General features: G+C 37.2%; 1 protein-coding gene across 4 annotated transcripts in view; it reads left to right on the top strand.

Moving 5' to 3' along the window:
• The window catches only part of LOC124184903 (disheveled-associated activator of morphogenesis 1), a 57,685-nt gene that overhangs the window by 16,141 nt on the left and 14,287 nt on the right, over positions 1-27,257 (top strand). For 2 of the 4 annotated variants that reach the window (XM_046575095.1, XM_046575092.1), the window contains exon 2: positions 25,969-26,076. In XM_046575095.1, coding sequence (XP_046431051.1) covers positions 26,035-26,076 — 42 coding nt within the window. In that variant the 5' untranslated portion in view covers positions 25,969-26,034. Of the gene's footprint in view, positions 1-14,863; positions 15,725-23,223; positions 23,458-25,968; positions 26,077-27,257 lie in introns of those variants that run through there. The other 2 variants (XM_046575094.1, XM_046575093.1) reach the window with 2 other exon arrangements.

The following is a 27,257-nucleotide window of genomic DNA, read 5'->3' on the forward strand; positions in this document are numbered from 1 at the left end:
AATTCTTTTAAAATATTATGTGTATTCTTATGGGGGAGGATTGAATTGGATTTACTCGCAATCTAATTCCCTGAAATTCTAAATTAATCAACGATTTTTTTTTCCCGACAATGTCCGCATTCATCTTTAATAAAGTTGTGGAACCTCCTTAATCAAGGGTTTCAGAGAAATTATCTTGGCAAATAATTTAGTGAAATAATGAATCTCGATATTTTCGTAGGATTTGAGGAAAAAATATTCCGAAAACAGACGTGTTTTCATCGGTTTCTTTTTTTCCCTCATATTACCTATACCGACTTATCCATCTTTCTATAAATCATTTTATCTCTTGACGATCTTTCCGGGCGTTTGTGATGTCTCCGGTTTCGGACACGCGTCGTGATCGATACAAGATTGTTTTATAGGCGAATAAAATATTCGATTGGAGATGTTACGGTAACCGTTTGACGTAACATAAACAGTCGTATTACATGGTACATATAATTAAACGGCATATTATGTATTCTCTGGTTTATGTTAGCTTTTGGCTTTTCGATTTCTTATTTTGTGTCTCTCAACGCTCTCGAAGACGCAGAAAGCCGGAAGACGATGTTCGTGCATTGAATAAATTTACGATACGCGCGTTTTGTATATGACCTATACACACGTAATATTGTATCTATAATACACACCTAAACACAAATCTACGCGCGATGAAATTATCCGACGATGACGATGTGTGGTAAAAACGAAAGTTGAGCCGTATTGTATAAAATTAAGGTAAAAAAAAAAAAAAAAAAGACATTACATTTTATATCGGAAGTAACAAGCTCGGTTCAGAGAGCTATTTATCTTCTTCTCTATACGACGTACACTCAAGACATCTCTTCGAAGCTCTTTCATTCCTCTATTTCATTATCTCGGTGATACATACTCTGTTCTTTTCATTGAATAAAATTTTTTCCTATGCGGTAAATGAAAAAGAAGATGCAAAAAATATTTGTACAGTAATTGTGCTACACGTGGAATGATCCTGCGGAATAAACTTCTGTCTTCGACTCTCCTTTGACATTCGAGGTCAGAAACTGATACCCTACTTTTGTATTATTCGTACACGTGGCTTTATTCTGTCAATTTTTTATTTCTCGATTATATTATCTGCTCACTCGTTTCGGCAGCGTTTTTTTTTTTTTTATCTCTTTTCCGACAAAGTCGACTGTCCATGTTAGATAGTTACGTATCTATCTGTGCACATAGCACGTGTCTAAATATTCTCTCGTTGTTGCTATTTTCCATTGTTTTTAATCTGCAGCTTCAGTTTGATAAATATATTTATCAAATAGTCGTTGCTCAAACGGATGTACACGAGGTTCTCATTACATGCAGGCAAAAATAAAGTGGTGTCTGCTGAATAATTGTTTTTGGTTTTTTTTATTTCTGTTGTACAAATATTCCTTATTTTTTTCTCATTAAAACGCACGTCGATATTAACCTGAATCTGACATTTTTTCGAAGAAGTTTGTCCAATAACTGTCACCGCAATTATACAAGCTGCAAAACTATACGCTAATGTATTGCTTGAACATCTTTTTCTCCTCGGAAACTGCCGGAGCACGCAACTATACCGGTTTTATTAATTTCCGGTGATTCTCGTAAACGTTGGGTAATTTGTTGAGTTTCTTTTTTTTTTTTCTCTTCTCTTCGGTCTTTTTCGTCAACTATACACGCAGCATGGAGTATCACTTCACACCGCTGTTACACTGCATGTAACTAATAGTCCCATTTCATGACGTAAGACGAATATCAATCTACTCTTGTCGATTTAAATCTGTTTTATGCACAGAAAATTTTAATTTACAATCGTTGATTTCCAAGTCTTTCTAAATTTTCACCAAATGCGTTCGCAGTTATTTTTTATTTATTTTTTTAAATATGTAGTTGCCGTAAATGTCTGTGATTCGAATCGACTTTCAAGTTCAATAAACGACGTTTAGTTTTATAAACGATCGATTACCGATCGCAGCAGCTGGGCCAGAGAAATTGGTAGTCATCGTAACGATATTAGAGAATTTCTTCATCCGCTTTCGCTGACACTGTTCGGATTTTATGACAAAAGAATATCATGAAGCTCTGTACGTTCTGGGACGATTATTACATCTGTGCGCTTTTTATAGAGATTCCTTTCAAACTCTGAAATACTGACGGCGGGTATAACTCATTACCGCTACTAACGGACCTCCGCGTGTGGCATACCTTCGAATTCGCGTCGAATGAACATTAGATACAGCTGGCTGATGACCGATATTTTATTAAACAGACCGCAATGTATCTCGATTTCGAAACGCGATTTCGTTTATTGTTTGTGAAATTGTAAGAGAAGAAAAAAGTGAAGCGCAATGAAGCGTTAACTTTTTACACGGTAATCACATAATTAAATTACCATAACCCTATAAATTGTTTAAAAAACGATCGAGAATACAGTTACGACGTACAAATATGATCGATCAAGAACATCTATTGTACCGTACTTACACAAACGTATTCTTATTCACTTTGAACATGACTGTAGTTGGGAAGTTATTTCCAAGTAACCTCTGAAAATCCCTATGGTGAACAAAATAAACTCAAAACCACAAAAATCGGATAAAAAAACACCAGAGTTTAATCAGTTTGAACTTTGTGATCACCAGACGTTTCTCAAAATTTTCAAACCATAGTAGGAACGTATCGTTCCTGTTTGCTGTCATAGGCGCGAATACCATTTTTGCACCTTCCTTGAACTGTTTTTTTTCTCTCTTCGTAACCTTTAACTCATACTCTCCATCAGCAATATTTTTTTGGCTCAGTTGCTTTGAATTTGAAAGGTGGTAATCTTAAAAGTTGGAATGTCCAGAGGACTTATCATATATCGTAACTGCCCATGCATAAATCTGAAATAGTTATAAAAGACTTTGTAAACATTTCATTAACCATGTCTCAATGTGTCTTAAACAGTTTCGATCAAATCAGGCTTGTTTCAACCAACATTTGAGCTAGCACTATTTATATTTGCTCCAAATCTTATCGTTTCACGACATATTCGTACTTGTAGTATACTAACAGACCTTCATTCCGACCCGGTAGATAATTTTACAGTGAAATTTGACTTGAGCTGTTTTGACGCGAATCAATTCCCAACAACACTACTCTCATTACTATAATGTAAATTAATTTTTTTCAAACTATTCAGTCAACATTTGCAAAAATTGTCATGTCTTTTCGGTCTCCTCAAAAATTCAGTTCGCTCTACGTAGATATTTTTGTTGCACGGCAACTCGTGTAACAAGGTATCAGGCAGAATGGCAGCAATTGCTTTTTCCTTGGGATCACGAGAAGCCATTGACTTGACGTACCCACTGCCTCTCCACCTACTCGTTGGTGCTATTATTGATTCCGTCTGGACAGTAGCCCTAGGCAATGAACCCTGCGACGGGCTTGATTACACCCTCATCCTGCACAACACGACGGTTTCGATCCCCGAACTTTGGACTTTCTTTACGCCCGTTTACACGGCGTGATTCATGCATCCCTTTGTGAGTGGTGGACTGAATGGCCAAGAAAACTACGCTGGGTTCCGCCGAAGTCGAAAAGAACTGCCGTTAGGCGGCCATTTTTCTGACATCTAATTAATAGTGTAGCAGGGCACGGCGGATAAAGGTTGGACAATTTATTCATTGGGCACTTTTCATGGGTTTCTTAATCCCTCGGACCCCGATAGATTTTGCTTAAGCATTGGAACGTGGTCGACTCTCTTCGAGTTCCTGTCTGTTGCGGAAATTACAGTGTATACCAGGCATTCCGCATCGACTCGTCATATCCTGAACAAACTTTGTTCTCTGGGATTAGCAAGATCGTAAAGTAAACAGTGGTCGAGAAAAACATGCTTCGTTATCGGGCTCTGTATAATCTATTGAATTTTGAGCCTGAAGATAAGATAGGTTTCAGAAGTATCCACTTGAATTCTCATCGCAATGAAAATTTCCCGCTCCTGTTACAGACACTCAGGTAGCTCGTCAGAATTTGTATCGTAAACACGAAAACAGGGATGTTGAAATCAGTTCTAAAACGTGAAACACTTCGGTCACGGGGATGCTAAACCGTCGGCGTGTCTTTGTTTGAAAATGAACATGACTTCAGTTATTAAAAGAACCTATCGGTCGTTTCAAAGATCGTTAAAACAGCAGGCTACTAAATTTTTCACAGTTTTTGTCATGCACCTTACATCCGCAAGCAAATGTATTCGGTTTCCTTTATTCAAATGACGTTTCAACGGAAAAGAAACGGTGCATTTGGTCGGGGGCGGTGCTTCGAATTAATTCGATGTACGACGAAGACCTTTCGAAGTCCTAAGCTGCTGGTTCTTACAGACCGTTACACCACACGACGCGTTTAAATTTCAGTACGCGTTTATCGCCCCTGTAGCGGTATATCCCGAAGCTCCTGCCGTAGCTGCATCAGGAACCAGATACCAGACGTTTCCTAGGACACGTGAAAACTACGATAGACGCAAGGCGCAAGGCCGAGAGACAAACAAACGGGAACAGGAGTCGGGGACCCCCGATGCTCCTCAAGGAATACCAATGCGCGTTACGAATTGTACAAACATCTATGACAACTGTAGGACACGGAACGTGAGCGGTGAACTGATAACTACCTTATGATCACGTTGCATGAACACCTTTGTCCCGAGCACCAACGCGTTTTTAGACCACCTTACGGTGAACACTTGCCTCTCTCTCTCTCTCTTTCTATCTCTCTCCCTTCCTCCTTCTCTCTATCTCTCTATCTGTGACACATGCAGTATGTGCCGCGGCATCATCGTGCAACACCAAAAGGCCCGAGCGGCGGATCGATTAAGATGCAAACCTCATACCGGGTCAGTTCCATTTGTAATTTTCTCCAAAGTATATATTCTATAAATTGTGAGTGGGTCAGTGTGCCATCGGACTTTTATACACGGACTGGTGCACGGTCACGAGGAGTCTATTCTGTACTTTTTTTTTTTCCTAATTTTCTGATTTATTTTATGTCCTTCTTTTTTCTCCTCCTTCTTTTGGGTAATTTTATTGCATTCCAAACGCTTATACCTACTCGAGCGGCGGCGTCACGGTTGGCCAACAACCATTTTATGCCCCAGTAGGCGCGTTAACGAGAACGTCTAAACCTACCTAACCACAACTGGCCACCGATCACTGACCGCGGACCACCGAGTCTGGATACCGAGTCTCGCGACTCCTAACATAACTGTTACAGTTCTTACCGAGTTTGGACACAAACCTATGCCAGATGCAAATACGAGACACCATACACTTGCACTTTCTCTCTTATGATCAGTCGTTGGGTTCTTCTGGTTTGCCAAAATCATCTTTTTTCTCTTTTACTTCTCTCTCGCTTGCTTTGCGATCGTTGAAGTTCTTCGTCGGCTTCTACGTCGCCCTTGCTTCGTTTCTCAACTTTCTTTATCACACATTCATCTCGCAAGCGTTGAAAATCTCCAAAACCATTTGCCGCATCGCTTATCTTCTCGAATGCGCGGAAGTGAATCGACACTTTGAACAATCCTGCGGCTCTTCGCGGTTGCTTCGGTCATTCATTCGGTGTTTGGATTTTACGTTGGTGCATTCATGTGCGTCCGTGCGACGAACACGTTTTCACGCCTGGCGACGTAGGGTCTAGTCATTGTTTAAGCTCTCGTGCAAGTTCGCTTCGGGAAGACACGGAAATTTCAAGAAATTCTACGTGTCGCGTCTGGAATTTATAACTACTTTAGCGAAAATTCTTTAAAGTGTTGGACAATTTTAGATGCGATCTTCATCATTGATCTGTACTTCGGAGATTGAAACAAGATTTGAATCGTAGATCTGCAGACCTCGTAAAATAGACTATACAGTAGACGGAAGCCAACCATTTCCGGGGATTACGATTTGATCGAGTAATGCGTTGAATGGAATTTAATTTTTTTGGATAGTCAAAATTGATACGAGACAATCATTTTTATGCATTTCTTCACTATTTACTTGCGGCTTGAAAGAAAAACGTTTTTTTGGTGTTTGCTTCGAGTTTTTTGTTTTATCCAAACAACGATACCAACGTTTGAAGTTTTGAGCGTTAAAGAAAACCAATAGATAAACGTCCAAAGTTTGAGAATAGAAGATACACAAATTGATTTAAGTCGTTATTACCATCTTTTGTAAAACAATTATGAACCAGTAAAAGATCAAGGTCTCTTACGTACTTTCTAGTTTGCAAAAAGTTTGAAATTGATCTGAGTTAATACAACAGATAAAATTGAGATAAAATTTGTGTTAACAGTATTATTCCTAGAACGAATACTTTATTCGCAACAATTTTTCAAATAAATAACTGAAATTAAAAGGTATCTGTCCAAAAAATTTCTCTTTGTATACGTCAAGGTTTTTTTTCATCTCAATAGTACGAAAGACTAACGATATTATAATCTTGAAACTCTGTGACAAAGAAAGATTTCGATTCATATTCGTAACGCAACTGACATCGGTAGTTGAGGATCAATAATATAGCTTGCCAAGAGCATCATGACAAAACTTAATGCCTGCCTGTTATCTTCTTATACGTCAAAGTGCAAAGTGACCGGTAATTTTGCACTAGATTTGCTCGTTATTGATGAAAACCGATATCTCCGTTCCTTCGTGCCTCGCCTGATGCCTGATCGAGCATTCAGTTTATAGCCCTCTTGAGCCGACGAGTGGGTACTCGGAGTGGGAAAAGCACGACTATTATCGCTATAGGTCACGTCTGATAGCCGACATAAGGGTTCTGAATATAAATAGCAGCCTGGCCTGGTTATGAGAGTCAGGTATGCTTAAAAATAATTCATGAATGAGCCCACGCGATGCGTTGCCCTCCCACATAAAATAGGCAACCGTCTGCCATAGTCTCGGGCTATAGCGGTGTCGGCGAACCGGTGAACGTTGTACCATCCCATAGCGGCGGGACTCTAGCTCACGCGTAGTAGTCTAAAAGCTACGAGCTAGAGATAGAACATAACGGATCCGTAGCGAGTAGGTCGATGCGTCCAGCAGTTGACACCGATTGGGACATCGAGGAAAACGCATAAATTAACCTTTAAATGCACCTACCATCACGGGCGCTTCTACCGTGCACTTTGTGCTTCGAGTTTCCAACCGTGAAAATCGTTTTCCAACAATGTTAATGTCGCTTCTCTCGTAAGTACCTCTCCGACTCCAACTCCGTGTGTGGGGTGCTCGCCGAGTCGTTTGAATTCATCGGGATGTATATTCTTCTTATCACTGCGTGAGACCATCGGTCAAAGTGAAGAGGATGACTCGCCTTCCTTTCAATCGCCGCGGATTGTAAATGGAAGATGATCAAAAGACGGAGAAACGAGTTCTCGATCCTTGAATGGACCGATCGTGCTTCTGTAATTGAGCATAACGGTTGCGTAGCTCGCTTTTCAAGAGCGACAATCGACGAATTTATCAGTGCTAATTGTTTATACATTCAATCGACAATCAAGGAACACAAATTTTCTCTCAAGACAGGAACGAATGGTGAACAAAGTGTGGAAACACAACGACCATTCTACATTATCCCCTTAACGCATTAGCTGAACAGGCACTTAACGGCTTACGATCCACTTTGGACAGCGTAGATTTGTGTCAACGACAACGCGCCAGTGCATATCGTCCAAACGTAAATGATCGCATACGTGTGGTATTCACACATTATCGATATGGGTAGATATAAATCCTTAGAAGCTGTGAGCGAATCGGAACGCGCGAGAAGGCATCAGAAGCAGGCTCGTAATTCTGTCTTACTTACTTACATACTTGCTTACTGGTTTCCTCGATTCTCGATCAAACGTCTCTTGCACGGACACCGGGCAGCAGATCCACTCGACACGGTCATATCAATCCTCGTAAATTGGTACAAGCCCAACTTTTAATTGCGATCGTTTAACCATTCGTGACGAGAGTGTCCCGGCCTCTTTACCATCCCGATATGTCAGTTCAGTCAAGTATCGCCAACTTCACTCATTGTCGGTGTATCGTTAGGTCCCTCGACATTCAACGTCTCGTTTCATTTATCTCCTGCATGGCAATCCTATACACTACGCATAATATCCCATTTGTGCCACCAAATTCTTCAACTAACATCCGCCTCGAGGCTTCGCTGCCGATTTTAACTGTTATTCAATTTTTTATTTTTATTGCAGCCTTAATTCACCGGATAATCACTGAGACTTTGAGGCCCCATTTGTAGCTACCGTTCAGCTAAGGGGACGCTCTCCTCGCTCTGTACGGACAAAGAATTCAACACGTTTTCCGTCACTCTGTTAAGTGTCAGTTGCATACCCTTCCAGAAGTTGATTGACGAGACGATTTTGAGATTTTCTCCAAAGGTTATGTCCGTTTTTTGTTTGACTATGTCACGCGTCACCGTTGCGTGTCAAATCGGTTCATGATCGATCATTTTTCACACGCATCGTCGATCTTCGTGGACTTGACCTGAGAATTCAGACGGATATTTACGCGCTCCATTCCAATCCTCGGATCTCTTGTGGCCATCCCCATTAGCCGCAAGGTTCTAAACGAGTTGCAGTGTACTTATCGTCGTTATCAGGTGAACCATAACGCACTCTGTGCTACTTACCCACTGCGAACGGCGAGTGAGATTTTATGAAATGCCTTTTACCACGGTCCTCACGTGGGACACTGCAGTCGTATAAACTGCAGGATAATATAGAGACTGTGAAAATGTCACGGGAACATTTTCTCTGGAATCTCGATCTGCGAAAGGGAAAGAGATAAATTATGATGCGAAAAAGAAAAAACGTGTCTGCTACGGTTGTTTTCTTGCTCTTGGACGTCCTACGAGTCACTTTTATTTGCGGCACAAGTCAGTTTGTACGCAGGTAGTGGCAGGGTTGGCTGTCAAACGCTTTCATGAATGTACTGAAATGTGAGACTTCGTTATGTTCGCAATGAAAATTTAAAAATGAAACCGATTTCTTTCTTTGTATCCAACGAACGAAAAACGCAAGCTATTAAGTACTTCCGATGGATAATGTAAGTGAAGATCAATGTTTATTACACTTCTTTGTACTTCACGAGCTGCTATTTCGCACATGTTTATTTAGTTTAAGTATGAGTCCATCCTGGGATTCTGACAAAATTGGTAAATTTTCTAAAATTCATGATCAAAACTTTTCACGACAGTTGCAGGAAACCGTGACAAAGAAGTTTCCAAAATTTTGTAAAAATATCTGTAATCTAATATTAAAAAACATCTATAAATCTTGATTTTTCACAAACATTTTTAAGGAAAAGTTTCTCTCAAGAAGCTTGACAGTTTTTTTAGTGATTTTTAATTCGCAGACGATGCAGGATTTTTCGTCAAAGCTTTCAGATCAATCCAAGATCTACCGAAAATTTGATAATTTAATAAAATGAAGGTATTCCTGGAGAAGATACAACATTTGAAATGTTTTATACGCGTATTAAAAATCAAAGAATTTCAAACGCGTCACCCTGCAACCCTGAGTACTGAAACCAAGCAGTTGCATCGGCAGCAGCAGCAGCAGCAGCAACCTTGCATCGGAATGCGTTTGCAGTCCGTAGTTCGTCCGAGTCGCCTCGGCGATTCTGGTTTTTCTGTAAAAAATGTTGAATTTATTTTATGCACCGGTATATAGACCATATGCATCGTTACACAGCGAATAGCCGGAGTCGCGTGTTTCCCGCATTGTTAACCTTGACGATCCTTGATATACCTGAGGTGTAAAACTGCTTGAATTCAAATGTCTCCGGCTTTGTTAGCGATCGTTTGCATTTTAATTTCTTCCAACGAATCCGTCCTTCGTCCTCGAGGCTTGGCGCATGGTTGCAGTTAATCGCAGACGTCACATTCCGCGAAACGTCTACGCTTCTACGAATTTGGATGTGCAGAGCTTGGCCGGAAGTCGGCTTCGCTTATATGGAAATCAACGACGGTTTGCTCAAAGTTGTAATGTGCGATATTCGCTTGGTATTTGTCAAACTACACTGAGAAATATTTCATTTGTTACAGTGACTAGAAAAATTGAGTAAAACAGGTTTCGTTAAAAAAACTGTTTCAATATTGTTGGAATAACGAAAAACGATCTATCGTCGATCCTTTTTTGGTAATTGCAACGCAAAATCAGTTTCTGAGGTTTACTGTACTTTTTTAGCTGAACAAGGCTTTGACATCAATTTATTGTTGCACGAGCATTAAATTTTCGCAACAGTTACGAGAAAATACAGTAACGGTGATCATAATGAAAAAGAATAGTAACGGATACTAGAGTTTCCGGTGACAGCTAGAAAACTAATTTTAATTTTGTACCTCGAACTATATTTTTCGATTTTGTGGTAAAAAATGAAAATAGTCAAGGACTGAGCGGTAACTGGAACTAAAAATTTCTCTCAGTCTAAATATTGGTACAGTTACAAACTATTGCCTATTCTTAAATCGATGAATTGGAGAGGAACAAAATTCACTTATGAACGAAACGAACAAAAAAAATTCTATGGTTGCGCGTCAATCGTTAAGAAACCACGGGTCGAAAAATAACTCGATCTCGCGATTTCTTTTTTCGATAGCTATGATTTTCTTATTTTAAAGTAGACCACTCGTAAAGAACAGAAAATAAATGTCTAAACGTTTATTTTTATTTTTTTACATTTTTTTAACGGTTTTCTCGAAACACGGTTGTTCAAAATGGTCTACGCTCTCAAAAGAAGAGTCTTCAAGCTATCCGTCTCAAATTTGGACACAACATTCTTCATATCATTCTTTGTCTTGCTTCGGACGCTCTTTTTTGTAAACTTCATATTTTTTTAACGAAATGCTGTCGAAAAAATAGGTTAAATTCGATACTTTTTGGTCGCGACGCCGCCACTTTGTAAATTTTCATTAAAAAAAAAAAGAAAAAAAAAACGTCCATAGCAAGATAGCGGCTGTCATACTGATTAATAATATTTTTTACAAATCTTGTGTTAGATAATATTTACGGCTACAATCATGTACGTCTTGTGGACTCCTTTCTTCGAAGTCATTTTCAACCTTACAAAATAAATCTAATAAAAATAAAGGTAAACGTTTAAAAATTTGTTTTCTGTTCTGAAAAATAAAAGTGTTAGAATGTATTATCCACAGAACACAGTATTCGAGTCTCTACTGATGAAACTAGCGCCCAGCGTCATATTTAATTTTTACGTCAAGACTGAATTTTACGTATGAAATACCTTTCAAAAACATCACAAATCGTAACAAAACCAAAATATTGTGTTTTAGTCAATTTTAGTTTTAGCATCCGGTTCTCCCATGTTTTATGTCGCAAAATTTTGCACCGACCTTCCGCACACTCTGAAAAAATCCTCGAATCAGCACAGTTTCGTCGATCAGTGCTTCAGTACGCAAAAAAAAAGAATCAATTTTCGATTCGTTTGGCTTGAGCAACGATTTTCACACACCGCTGGGCGAGTTCCTCTTCGCCTCGTCGTCTCTAAGGCAGGCAAGCTTGGCATGGCAAAAATTCGTCCTACCTTTCGCGTCGACCTACTGTCTCAGAGGTCACCGGAAGTATTTCCTCAGCGACACCAAAGCCGATAAATTGATCGTGTAGAGAAAAGAAAATCGGCTGAGAGGAGAAGGACACACGCAGAACCGGAAACAGACCGAGTAGATGATTGCTCAACGGAAATGGCCGGAACATACGTGTACGCAGAAATAATTACGCAGACTCGTGTTGAACAGGTGCGCAATCAAAGCCGCGGTGAACTCTGAACTGCACTCAAAGCAGTTTCTCTTAACGGAAACGAATCGGGATATGATTGAAGTTTTGTGAGAGTAACGAGTGAAACAGCACCGAGATTCAGCGAGACGACCAGGCAACTCGTCGATGGATCGATTAGCGTAAAGGATATGACATTCCAAAAAAAAAACTTGGCTTTTATTTGTAAACGTGTAAAAGTTATGCGCGTTTCGAGGCGTGCTTTCGATGAGATTAGCTTAGGATTAATCGTAAGACCGCTCTGAAGTGCTCAAGAGAATTTTGGACCGCCTATCGTTTCGATCCGTTCAGTTTTGTGCGCAATAAATTGCGGGTTACAGTTTTTTTTTTTTTTTCTTAGTTCGAAAAGAAGAAAATACAAATTAGATATCTGTCTCGTAATTATGGTGCAGTAAAATAAAAAAGTAAAAGTGTACTTTTACGGTTTATGTTCCTAGTACAAAATTTCAAGGTGATTTCTGTTTTATTTCACTTCAATTATTCAAGTTTAATCAGGCACTTTTTATCTGCAATTCATTGACACCGCAGTTACAAATTACAAATTATACGTCTCACTTGTAATTAACTATTTACAATTTTGCCCACAACCGGTTCCGTTCGTCCGACTTCGGCATCTGGTTATGATCGGATTTCGACATTTTACCAATGCCATCTGATTTATTTCTAGATTTATGCAATATTCATGCATATTATTCTCATACCTCGTAAAAAAAAAAAAAAAAACGTATTTTCAACTAGCTAACTGCATTCTCAGTTTCTTCTTCGTTGCGAGCATTCAGAAACAACAAAATGAAGTTTCATGCGAAAATCGCAAAGAAATTTACGACCAAGCATTGCAATCATTCTAGATCATTGTTTCGATTTCGAATGAATTTGGTTTGTTGTAATGTATACCTATGTAACCATTTATATGTCTAATTGCATATTCTATCTCAAACACGTATCTCTTGGATAATTATTTTTATGCCATATTTTCATTCGAAGGTCGCGTGCAATTCTAATATTTAACTTGATCGTACCTTACAGATACTGAATGATCTCGGAAATTTCCTTACGGAAAAAAAACCCTCAACTTGGCAGTGAATTCGTACCTTCAACTTTTTTTTTAGGAATTCAGCATTATCTATAAGTTGGGGCTACGAATTTACTCCGAATTTGAGGGTTTTTTCCACAGAGGTTGCTAATTCAACAAGTTCCTGGCTAATATTTTAGAACCTTTCGCCAAGATCGCGTATAAAAAATGCCGAGTTTATGATGCCAAACTCATAATCTTGTCTGTCAATCTCAATACGTTCTGACCGATGAAAAAATAATCCGAATAAGACATTAGATATTCTCAATTGATTCGAATTTCAACATCGAGTCGATAAACTTCTAAAGATTCTCAGAGGATTTTCAGATTGAGATTTCAGAAAAATTCTCTCCGTGTGATGGAATTTATTCGAAATCCTTCTGACATAATCTAACCAGCCACTCTGCAAAGCTTCTGAAACTTTTTCTGTCGAAATTCGAGTGACCAGCAAAAAGTGTTCAGAAAAGTTCAATAGAGTGTGCAATGAATTTATCAACACACTGGTAGAATCATGTTTACTTAATCCAAGGTTTTCTCAAATATTTCTCAAATTCCCTGTAAATTCTCTGAGAATCATCGAAAGTTTTCTAATTTTCTTAGGATTTAAGTTCGTTACGTTTCAAGGTAGATAAAAAACATACGTGAAATGACAACTGTTATGTCATACATTTGACCGGATTTGAATAATACGTAACGCTTTCATTATTTATGCAGATATTTACGTTCAATATAGGTTTAGTTTCCTTACCTATTTGATTTCTTTTTTCTCTCCTTTTTCATCAATGTATAATTTTCTCGTACGGAAGATGTATCAAAATATTTCCTACTACAAATCGTTACATAAAATTGTTTTTGCCCAGTCTCGCCAATGAAAATCGTAAAAAGATCGTACGCATATGAAAATAAAAACTGTGAACCGATTCGGTGTTCATAATTAATTGAATTTGATTGTTTATAACAATGGTACACATAAAGATAACCGGCTCATACTTTCAGGGGTGTTTACTAGCATATTTGTGAATAATTATAATGTATGGCATAGTTACTAAGTCAATAATATGGTCGGTCCAACGTTATTAGTCCAAGGAAGTAAAATTGGATTTCACCACGACTGCAACCAAATCTCTTCATTGGATTCCTCTCTATCAATCCCTCCTGAACAATTGAAAATCAGATGAAAATTCCGAAAATGGTTATCAGGAAACGGAAAATTAACATTCTTACACTACATTATAAATTCTAGAGATTACATTTCACGGGGGAGATCGACGAAGAAGGATCCAACAAAGAGATCCAGGCAAAGCGACTCCGGATAGGATTACCCGTTCGGTTGGAATCGTGGTACAAACCCAATTTCACCTCGTTGGACTAATGACGTTTCGACCGTCCACATTATTGAGAACCATGACATACGTCATAATTATTCACAAATATGCCAATAAACGTCACTGAAAGCTTGAGCCGATTAGATTCACTCGTACCATTGTTACAAACAATCAAAGTGACGCAAAGTTTAAAAATATCCAACTTCTACCGCCCCCTTAAGCACCCCAAAATTAGTTCGCAAACATCGTACATGGCGAGTCTATCCAAACGTTCGTTCCTCGGTCGAATGTACAAAATCGATGATCGATCTAACCGCGACGGGAACAGTTGAGGATAATTTGTCTCGCCGGCAGCTGCAGGGTTTCGATCTGCATCCTGATTAGGCCCCTCACGATCACCTCCGACCAACGAAGATTGCATTAGCACGCTCGGATTCGATTCTTCCGTTTTCCTCACGGGCGTCCCCTTTCCTCTTCCTCCTCCTCCTCCTCTTCTCTTCTCTCTCTCTCTCTCTCTCTCCTCTCATCTCCTTTCCTCTCATCTCCCCTGCCCCTTGACCGGTCCCCGTTTCACCTCCCCAGATTGTGGTGCCGCGGTCTGTTTTCACCTGCCAGTCGAATCCTCAGCGGCAGACTAAGCGGGTCCCTCAGAGTGCGCGGACGTTTCCGACTGCTCGAGGAATTTCCTCTGGATTTTCGACCGCGAAGCAAGCAAAGAACAAAGACAAAAATAAAAAACTTATACACCCACTGTCGTATACGGAATCTGAAAAAAAAACAAACAAACAAACAAACAAGCAATAAAACGAAACATCGGAAACTAAGAAATACCGTTCCGGGTGTAAAATGAGACGATTAAAAAACACCCTCGCTTGCTTATCGAGTGATCGAAATCGGATCGATATTCTTCCGATCGATTGATACTCGTTTTATTCAGTGCCGCAGCTCTCAACTCAGTGCTCTATAATTTTTCGGGATTAAATTTCGGAAATCGTCAACCTCGGTGCGCAATGAGATTGCAGGAACTTCCGGCGAACGGCAATCCCGGAACTTCTTCGCACCCTTTGTTCTGAAATTTTACTAAAATTCATACACGCGGTTTAAAATGAGCGGTGAAATTTGCCGCCAAATTTTTCCCGCCTATTTTTAAACTCAATTAAGCTTCGATTGAACGGGAAAAATATTTTTTCATTACCGATGGCTTATTTGACAATATCGACTCGAAGAGCCGCGTGTGTTTTTCGGTACAACTGTTTGTTCAGACTTTAATTTATTATATCGCCCGTTTATAATTAACAGTGAAAACACCTGTGTTTACACACCTTATCAGCTGTGCGACACGATTTATTGACATTTTTTTAAACTGTACTCTTATTTTTTGTTTTTTATTTTTTCTGTCTTCTCACTTGGTTACAAGTTGTTCGTTCGCTAGCCAAGAACTTCGATATATTCATCATGGATACCGTGATCGAAAAGATGGGGAAGTTGAATCTGGTAAATTTTTTACACGAATTTAATAATATTATTATATACTTTTCGTATCGTATCACATTCATTCGTCGTTACTTATGATAACCGATTGCTCAGAAGTTTTTCAAGCAAGTTGCCAAATCTGTATGAAAGTTTCTTTCAAAATATACAATTGAATTATAAATAATTATATATAATATTCGTTGCACAAATATTCACTACACACTTCGGTTCATAATGTCAGATAATCGAAAACCACGTGTTCATATTTTAGTACAACAATATGGTCAGGTGAATCTGACATAAATTAAATTAGAGCATCAGGTACTGAATTTTGAATCAATTTCAATTTGTGTCCCCGAATCATCAAAGAATGATTTTATTTACACACTAATTTTACAATTCGAGCAAAAAAATGTCGTGCATTTTTTTTCACAATCATTGCAGTTATTCGTCACATCGTTTTTTAATATTTAAAAACTTTTGAATCCTAACAAAATCGCTTCCGAGTGCCTTCAAATTCACCGATTACGTAGCTATAGGGTAAAAATTTATCGTTCCTCGATCAGCAGACCGCGGGCACTTTCAAACTTTCAAAACATTGCGATTATACAGGTCCTACAGAGTCAATTTGCAGGAACGTGCCGGTTCGAGCAAGGATATTTTATCGTCCCTCTTTATAGCGCAACTCTTTTTTCCTTTCCTTTTTTTTTTCCTCACAAACACGAAGCCAGGTGGGTGTACACAGCACAAATACAGCCAAGTAGATACAGTCGCCGTTTGGTTGAAAACATTTGAGAATATACATTAATTGCCTCTGTTCGTTTCAAGGCTGACGGTAGAATAAGGCGACGTATTCGTATAAGGTTAATAATTTTACAAGTTTTTTTTTTTTTTTGCTTCGTTATTTTTTTCCTCTCACTGAACGAAGCTATATGCACGTACCGATATTCATTCGCAATATTTATTATACACTCGATGTTTCGTTTGAAGGTATTTCCTCCATTTTTTCAATAGCTGCAGGTTATAGACGACTGGATATTTGAATTTACTTTATTTCCGTGTACGATCTTGAAATTTGAGGCTAATTTTGACGGATCTGTTAAAAATAACGTCTTGTAGTAGTATTCTAAAGATAACTTGTACAGTACTTCGTTCACTTGGTCTATATTTGGAAAAGCAGAGAAGAATAATAACAAACGTATCTTTCTTTCCGATATCGTTTTACACGTTTTACTCGACGTAGCTGCAATTTATGAATCTATCAAGGTATTCAATTCTCAGTTAAGTATCTGTTTAAACGAAAAAAAAAAAAAAATCATCCTTTCAAGTAAGCTTACATTCTGATCTAACAAAAATTTGACTATTACAATAATTATACATCACAGATTATCAATATAACTCCTTTTTCTCTCGCGACACCTTTTCCAGGTTAGCCGTTATAAGTCTGACAAGTCCAATAACAACTCGATTGAGTTTGCAATTAAATTTGCATCAGGTGAACTGATTCATGATCCGTGTGATTTTGAGGATCGGTCGTTGAGGAAATTCGCTTGATTTTAAATCGTGCAGGGAGTTGCACCGGAAAGAGTCAACGAGATTTTGTCGAATACAGTTTTATGTACAAGGAACGGGTCTTTTCACGGATCTACGACACGTACTGAGGAAAAATTTAATTTCTCACGGTTAGCAGCAGCTTTTCTGTTGGTCAAATGGCCATCGTTGCAATAACGGATTAAATATTTTTGAAATTACGAGCGAATGTTGTACAAGTAAATATTTATTGTGAATATTTTCTAGTTATTACAATATTAAATTTTGTACGTTAATTTAATAGATTTTCGCAGTTGAATATGGCTTCAAGATTAATTTATGCTTACGCCAAGTTCAAATTATCACAATGGCTAAAAGGAAATATATTACCAATGACTATAATCATGAAGCATAGTAATTAAAAAAAAGATACAGATTCAGTTACGTTTCAATTAGTTTTTAATGAAATAAGCTAGCAAGTCGAATGAATTTTGTAGACTTCACAGTCGAGAGTAATTAATTAAAACCCGAATGCAACAAATCGAATAAATAAAGGCGTTAAGTTGTGGAAAAGAAAAAAATTGTACTGAAACTTGTCTGGCAAAAAAAAAAAAAAATGAGACGTTAGTTGTTTTTCTAGATCAGCAGTTACAAATCTGATAAGTGCAACAACAACGTGATAAAGTTTGCAATAAAATTTGCATTAAATGAACCAATTCATCCGTGTGAGTTTGCCATTTCTGTAACGACGCGATGAGTGAAACACCCGGCAACAAGTTCAACATATGCGACAGAACGTTGGGAGAGAAAAAAGGCGTAGAAAAAAAAGGAGCAAATTGGCGAGAACAGATCGCTTGCGAGTTAACGCTCTCACCAAAGATATTTAAAAAGTGAAACTCCGGCATTAGAGCCCATTGTGGTACGGCTACGTTTAGGCAACACGTTTGATTATTTCCATTCCCCATTTTGTGCGCTTCGGCTTTAGCTTTGTACATTAAGCGTGGGTTGGCGGTGTGCGTAATTGCTAATTAGGCGTAATTTATACAACCGTGTGAGTCAGTTCGGTTCATCTCAACGACTGAGGGAACGTCGATCGTCTAACCGTTCCACGGTTAATTGACAATTAGTTAATTACCCGAGGCGTCTCGGAAAAATTACTCGTCTTCGAACGTTCGAAATCAGGGTAGCCACACTCCCGGAAAATCTGGAATACCTGTAATGGTCAGGGGTGTTTATGGAATTCGTGGAATAAACTCAGGTTTCAAACTGAAAAACTCTTATACCGTTTTAAATATTACAGATTCAGTGAAATAAATACTCAGAATGTACCTGATTTATTTTTGAATGAAAACACCGATGCAATTGAAGTATAGACTTCAAAATAAGGAAACTATAATTCGGAACGATTGACTGACGTTTTTAATTTTTAATTTTCTGCACGATAATCACTAATTTGAACTTGAGAAACTTGGAAAAATCACGGAATTTTGCAATCCGATATTAATGACAATCCTGTTGGAGCTGAAACTCTCAACTTTTGCTGTACAAAAATTCAGTCCCGCGTTTTTGAACAAGGGAGATAAAAAAAAAAAAAATAAAACGACGTGAAATTCCAATTTATCAAAAGTATGATAAAATACTATACAGTTAATCATTTCTGGAGCGCTCTGATTGAATACGAATATCTGTGTAACGAAAGTCATAATTTCTTCTTACATAGTCGAGATAAACATGATAATGCAGATTATGAAGATATTGAATGATGTGAGATTTTAAGACAAATTATTATCGACCGGTTCAGAAATATATTCGATTTTTAAGACAATGTTTAAATCATATTCGATGTCGTGATAGTTTGTTTTAACTCGCATCAATCCGACTATCGAATAGTTTTCACACGGGTTTACATCCAGTAAAAATAGTTTTTTCATTCACAAAAAGAAGTCTCAAATTCTTCTCCGATACTTTCTCAAAAGCTTGGAATTTTCTTGTTGAATTCGATTTTTTTTTCAACAACGTGCCGACGCGACGAAAAGAAGCAGAGTTTTCACGAGAAGAAAATGATATTAAGAACGATAATTACGCGAAATTACGACGCCGCGAGCGCGTGCAGAGAAAGCGCGCGCGCACGATCGTTTTGCTCTTCTTATAAGCGCAGTTATATACACTGCGATTCGTATCTATTCGCTAGCGTTTTTCCCCGGGATTTTTGTTCCCTTTTATTACGTTCCGTTCTTAATTGAAAAGTCTTTCTGGAACGTTCCGATCCCAGCTGCAATAAAAAATTTTGAATGTTTTTGTCCTGGTGATGACGGAACGAAAGAAAGTCACGGTTTACCGTTCAAAAGTTGTCCGAAAAAATCTTCATTAACAGTATCGTAAACTGTCATATTTTATTGTTGACTCCTGCATGTGGATACTGGAATTGTTTACAGATTACAATCGACATTCGATGTAAACTTAATCGGAATTTGTAATTTTTTGAATCTGTAATAATTACTCTCGTTCATAATTATCACTTTTTTGCTTGCGGTATTAGTCGGGTGGGGTTGAAATTCCGAATTTTAAAAGTTCCGGAAGCGCCAAATTCCGAATTTTTTTCTGGTAAAACTTAAAGTGAAGAAATCAAACTATGACAAAACATCGAATGTTTCGAATGATCCGAAATCCGACGCTCAAAGTTCCAAATGAGCAAAATTCCGAAATGGCATAACTTCGACAAGTCGAAAGTTCCGAAGTGCAAAGGTGAGAAAATTTAAAAATTTGAAACTTCAAAGTTTTGAATGACCGAAACTTTTCAGTTCTGTGAATTTTTGACTCAGCGAAATTTGGTCACTTTGATCTTTTTTTTTTTTGTTTTGGATTCTGGTCATTCTGATTTTCCGTTTTTCTAATTTTTTACACCCACTCATTGACTAAACTACGCTGTGTGAGTATATTTTAATATTCGGAATTTTACCCTATCGAAACTTTATTTTTCGGAACCTTGCTCTATCGTAACTTGAGTTTACAGAATCTCGCTTTTCGAACTTTGTTCCATCGGCTTTCCAACTATTCGAAACTTTTTTGTTTCGTAAAAGTTTTGTTCCTTTACTTCAAGTATCGCCACCAAATAATTCGGAATTAATAGCTTTCGGAACTTTTCAAATTTGGAACTGCAACCCCGCCCCTTAATATATAGTATAGTTGTAAAAATCTCGAAAGTTAATCGAATTTACTGTTACGCGGCAGAATTTTGTAGTGTAATGGTTTGGTTTCTCAGGAGTACCTAAGACAGATCGGTCTTCATTAAAAAAAACCCTTTTTTTGAAGTGCTCATTGAAAGGGGAGAAAAGAATTTTTTTTCTACGAAGAGACTCAAGTATAATGGCATTCAAGAGGAAATAATAATGTCCCGTTCTCGTTCGCTCCACTCTGACAGTCGACACTAAAAGTAATAAGACTTACTTTTTCGTCGGTGAAAAAAGGAAGAAAAATTCACCTTCATTCTTCGAGAGAAATAAAGTAGTGAACCTAAGAGTTTGAATTTGTTGCTGAACACTCACAATTCGGAAATACTGATTCAATTTGTTTTAATTTGTGTTCTTCAAACAAAGTGTGATGCGATTGATGCAAAAACAAAAAAATACAAAGCAACGAGTATCAATCCGCAAGAGTAGATAATTCGGTGTACTTATAAAAATGACAAATTAAAATATTGTGATTTCATGCACAGCTAACAAAAATTTGTCCAGTATAAAAAAAGTGAGCTGAAGTTTTGAAATAATTACTTTGTTGTCAAATTCCGCTATTTGCATGATCCTAGATAAATGTTACTAGATTGGATGTTACATTAAGTATTCTACGTGAATATTCAAAGAAAGCTTATTTGATATTTACTTGAAATTTACGTGATTTGTCTACAATGTATGCAATGTATTTAGGTTGAGTAAAATTCATTTGAATATAACAAACTCGAATAACATCATTCAATTTTACATACAAGCTTACATATTAAACTAATCAGTTGAATGGAATTCGTTGTTCTGACTCGTTGCAGTTTTTCCTATTATATTTTTTTTTTTTCATTGTCGATGGATGACGTTATTAACAAACAAACAAATTACATAAAAATATTCAAAAGTCAATGACTACGTTTCATAAATCGCTGCCATGCTTTAGAATGAGATTGCAAACATTGAAACGAAAATCACTGTATGTATCTTGTAATTTGAGAGTGGCTTTGAAGGAGTTGATCGGTTGCAAAATATGTCTACAATATATGGTTTAACGAAATTCAGACAGGCCTGAATGCAACGTCACATCAAAACGTTGCGAACATTTATTTCTCCTTACATGCGATTCACTTGAAATATTGTATACACGGGCTTTTGAGATCGTTAATTACGAATCTGAACTCGAAATTCGAAAATTCAAAATGGCGCATCGAATACGGCAGACAAAAACAACATAATGAAAAATTCTGAGAAAATTGTGTAAAATTTTTTTGTGGACATCAAATCTGTGTAAAAATTGGTTAGAATTGGAAAAAGTAAAAATTTTTACCATTTGTTTTTACATGTGCTATTTCTTCAATAAATAAATAAATGAATTGAATGGTTTTCTCAAACTTAGAAATACTTACGGGACCATGCGAAACCCAAAAACTCGACAGTTGGCGAAAAAGCAGTTTAATAAATAAAACGCTGCAAAAAAAAAAAAAAAAAAAGGTTGAATCGAAGGGTAAGCGAGTTTAGACTCGGCACGTGATGCGCATTTTCGATATTGTACCAGAAATTCGAATGACCAATTCAGGCCCTCCTTAGGAGAGATCAATGCGGACCATTCGCGTATATTCCGGAGCACGAGAGAGGCGTGAATTTTGAAACAACGTTACATACGAGCCATAGCACCAACTCGAAAGTTCACATACGCCCGAGGGAACTCGGAAGGCCTCTTTAAACTCGGTCTACCGGGCTGCGTGCATGCCATACCTGTACTCTGGAATCGTTATAAACTGCACGACGTGTGCGCATGCAAGGCGCACATGGATGCGCGTTGCACTTTCAATATCCCGATTAATCGGTGTTGGGATCGAGCCGTTTCTCCGCAATTGTGTAACGCGGTCGTTGAGGAAATTCGCTTGATTTTAAATCGTGCAGGGAGTTGCACCGGAAAGTCAACGAGATTTTGTCGAATACAGTTTTATGTACAAGGAACGGGTCTTTTCACGGATCTACGACACGTACTGAGGAAAAATTTCATTTCTCACGGTTGGGAGCAGCTTTTCTGTTGGTCAAATGGCCATCGTTACAATAACGGATTAAATATTTTTGAAATTACGAGCGAATGTTGTACAAGTAAATATTTATTGTGAATATTTTCTAGTTATTACAATATTAAATTTTGTACGTTAATTTAATAGATTTTCGCAGTTGAATATGGCTTCAAGATTAATTTATGCTTACGCCAAGTTCAAATTATCACAATGGCTAAAAGGAAATATATTACCAATGACCATAATCGTGAAGCATAGTAATAAAAAAAAAGATACAGATTTAGTTACGTTTCAATTAGTTTTTAATGAAATAAGCTAGCAAGTCGAATGAATTTTGTAGACTTCACAGTCGAGAGTAATTAATTAAAACCCGAATGCAACAAATGGAATAAATAAAGGCGTTAAGTTGTGGAAAAGAAAAAAATTGTACTGAAATTTATGTGGCAAAAAAATGAGACGTTTGGGTAGAATTGCAGAACTGGTGATCATGCCATATGTACTTGTCTTTTCAAAGTAGGTTTACTAAATTATGGACGATACGCAATGTACACACTTGCAAATAGCGCAACTCCGCGTATAACACTCGTGATACGCGATAAGACTTTTTCGCGTTGATAACAATAATTTACTATCGTAAATTTACATGGTACTGCAATACGTAATGACTATTCACGTATTCGCAAGGTGAAATATCGCGTCGTGACGGTTGCGCACATAACCGCTCGCAGAAATACACGATCGGTAAAATTTCATCGAGCGTCTGCTAATACCGTGCAAAAGTGCAATTAGGTTAAGAAAAAATGTAAAATTTTCAAACGAGACGACGAGACGTTGAAAAAAAAAAATTACTGTTTTATTAAAGACTTTTCTTTTTACATATGCAGATACTGATATAAATAATATCTAGTCAGTGAAAATCATTATGTTTTGTCAGATTTCTGGAGTGAGAAAATGTTGTCTTCTTTGTGTACGTATAATCTTTTGTATTCGCGATCATGTCATGTGTAATTGCATGTGCTCGTCAAAATCTTTATAGACACGAAAGAAATATCTGTGCGATGATAGGTGTAAAAAATTGCAGCTGGGCTGTTTGCTACATTCGAATAATAATAAGGTTTTGTTTTTCTCTTTCCATCACAATTTTGCTAACGTGTTTTTTCGCGCGTATCGCGGAACAATAACTTGACTATTGCAAAACGTGTATTATTTCATTGTTTGATGTTGAGGTTAGGCAATTTGGCGCAAACAAATTGAATCAGTTAAGTCTTAGATATTTGTTCTCACTTTCGTATGCTGATAGTATACAGGAAATTCCGTCATAGATATGTTTCGATTATTTTCACGGTTCAGACTTCGTCGAGTTATAATTTGCAACGAAAAATTCACGCAACGTTTTTGTTTCATGTTACTTATTACTTCGCCCATGTGATGCGAATTTCAGAGTTTGTAAAAATAATCCGAGTTTATCTGACTGAAAAAGTTGAAATCCTCAATTGTTGGTCTAAAAATCAATCAATGCTGCATAAATTTTTCGAATACTACTCTTCGGGCTTACTTAACGTGTGCGATGTATTATTTTCCTTTTGTCTTCCTTCTTTTCGGAATCAGTGCAAACAGTGATTGTAATATTATTTACCTGCGTTGTTTTCACGTTTTGTATCTCAATTTTCTTCACTAATTTACGAATAATACTGATCGTTTTGTAAACATGAGAAAATTGACGTACGTTATCCAATTTTTCTCCAAATTGTTGCAGCGCTCTCTTGCAGACATCAATTAGATCATTTTTGTCATTTTTTTGATTACCCACATGCAATATAAATTCGGTAGTATAAACACGAAGATTGGTCGGTCAAAAATTACTTAATACTTTGTGATTAATTTTATTTTGAGATGAAGTCGGACATCGAATATTCGTAAAATTGATATTTTCGTAAGCTACAAAAGTCTCTTTGTACTTACAGAAATAAGATATACGAGTTAAGAAAAAAAAAAAAAATTTAATACTACCTTCCTTCATTTCAAATACGCTTCAAAGTGATTGAAAATCAGTAGATTCGCTCGATTTTCTTCTGCAACGAGTAATTTGAGCCCGGAGACTATTTCCCAAAATTCATTTTTTATTATGATGTTGGTTTTCAAAATATCGCCGATATTGATTGTGATCAGCGAGTGGCAAAATTTTGAAATGACTTCAACTGACGGTAGAAAAAATATCTGTTCTAGTGGATCTGTAGAAAATAGTTTTCGAAATAAAATAAGCCATCGTAGAGCGAAATCAAACGAACCTAATAGATTTTTCAATATGTTAAAGCGATTTTAAATAAAATATCGATGTCTAGGCTAATGCGTGTTCTATTTTGTATTTTTAAATATATCTTCCTTGCTTACGAATATAATAATTTGACCAATAGCCAATCGTACGACTATCTCATAATAAAATTAATAAGGAATCTGTCCTTGCCTATTAAAAACAAGGTAGTAAATAAGGTTTTTGAGGCGGGGAAACACGCGCAGGGGTCAGAACTTGTTATTTTGAAAGTAAAACTATGTAACAGTCTTTTATATGGGTGATAAAAATTCCGCGTCACCTCGGATGACACCGTTTAGAAAAGTATTACGCGTTTATACAAGAATTCACATTACTTGTATCTATGTATCATGCCAAAATCCAATAAAACCTCGCGTGTTAAGGCGTTTTACCTCTCGGCAGTTCGCTTATAGAGAACTCAATTCCCGAATTAAAATGCATCTGAAATTGTGACAAGAGCCTAGTCACGCAGACTTGCGTAATTATATCCTGAAAACCTTGGGTGATTTGCCTTTCGACAGGCACAGGCAATATTCGTAAACGCGTTCTAGAATCAAGAAATTTTGTGGCACTTGGAGCTGTAAAAACCTGTGCTGATACTTGGAGAATTCATGTCAAGTAATGAATTTGTCAGAATTCATAAAGAAAATATATCTTCAAACGTAAACTGTAACTTCGTTCCTTCGAAAATATTTTATCTTCACCCAATTGTGTGAGAAAATTCAATTGACAAGACTGGAATTTTTTTTATTGAAAGTACAAATTATATGGTGAACGAAAAAAAGAAAAAAAGAAAGACGCACACTTGAAGCTTTTAATATCGAATTGCTTGAAATTTGTAGGTCATTTCAAAGTAACTAGTCAATATTTCAGAATTGAGTCAAATCCTAGAGTACGGTGTATCAAATTTGAAGTCAAATGTTTTGGATTTTTTTGAACGTTTTATTTAAAACGACATTTTCAAGCGTAATAGTTCGTTTGTTCGGGCTGAATTTGATGAGGTTTGATTCATAAAGAGCGTATTTTCATATCTCATTTCGATAGTCAGAATCTCGATTTTGAAAACACGAAAGACCCGTTAACATAGTAAAATCTCGATCAGTCAAATGACAAATGTTGGTTTCTTTTCTCCATTTATCGCTTTTTAACGATCGGTTTATCTTCCAGAGAATTCCAAGTTGTCCGGTGAAGAAACCGGCGCCTCTGAAAGAGTTCGTGGGTCGGTGCCAGACGATGCCGTCGAGGGTGAAAAAGTCGTTCTGCGGTTGCCTGCAGGTAAGTTACCAACCAACGAACCATAACCGAGAACCTGATTACGCCTCTTCAGCGCAAACCGAATTATACATACCGTGATTTAATCATTGCCGGGTGTATTATAAATTTAAATCATACGTTCCCAAGACAATATCCGTGAACCGCGATGCAATGCGTTGCTCCGTTCGTCATTACACAACGTTGTTGACCAATTTGGAGCAGAAGTGATTAGCATAATGCCCATTGTTGATGTGTATATGTATGTTACATGTATTACAGATTCGTTGAATAATTATCAACCTGTGCATAGATGAATTATACTCATTCACTCGATGATTTAAAATTGCTTACATTACCTCCCCGGCTCTGCAGTAATTGTATGCAATGTATCCCTGTTGCGTCGTTTGGTGTTAAATTGTCTTTTGGTCGATTTGAATAAGAATATTCGATGCGCATGCTGCTGTAAGATCTTGAATTTAAAAGAAATTTATTCTTATTTTTAGCTTGGTTTCTAATTGTTAGGTCTTATTTGTTGTTTTCAATTCGATCATTCTATTTTAATATTCTTCTTTTGCGAGTAAACCATGCGAAATTGTGTACGTTTTGATATTGTGTAAAAAATTTGATGGGAAAAATCTCACACAAAACTAGACGGTATGTTTGAATTTCAGATGGTTTGCTATTTCAAAACGAAACTTATCTCGGAGTTTTTGCAAATTTATTGCTGTCCTTCACATTCGCCTTGTTCGTTATTGACCCCGGATTAAATTTGCAATCTCTGCAATCACTCTGTATTTATCTGTATGTACATAATTTTAGAGAATCCTTCAATCCCAAAACTCAAAATTTAGTGAACATCAATATAGTTTACTAGAGAAATTTAAGATTGATATTCAAACAATCACGATTGAATCCTATTACGTAAAATGCTAAAAAATTCAGCAGATGACGATAGAAATCTCGTTAAAATGTGACAGGCTCATAATTCTGTGATTTTAAAAAGTTGGAAATTCAAACGTCGGAGCAAATAAAAAAGTTGAATGGAATTCGTGGAATTTCAAATCTCACGTTACACCGCAAGCCTCTGTAGCTGCTTAACTTCGGTCTCCGCGTATGTGCAGTGTGTTCAAAAGTGGGCTGCGGATATATGTGAAACCAAAAAAGGAAGCAAATAAAGAACGCAAGGTATACTTTCTCTGAAG

The sequence above is a fragment of the Neodiprion fabricii genome, chromosome 6, assembly GCF_021155785.1.
Source record: "Neodiprion fabricii isolate iyNeoFabr1 chromosome 6, iyNeoFabr1.1, whole genome shotgun sequence".
Classification (NCBI taxonomy): Eukaryota; Metazoa; Arthropoda; class Insecta; order Hymenoptera; family Diprionidae; genus Neodiprion; species Neodiprion fabricii.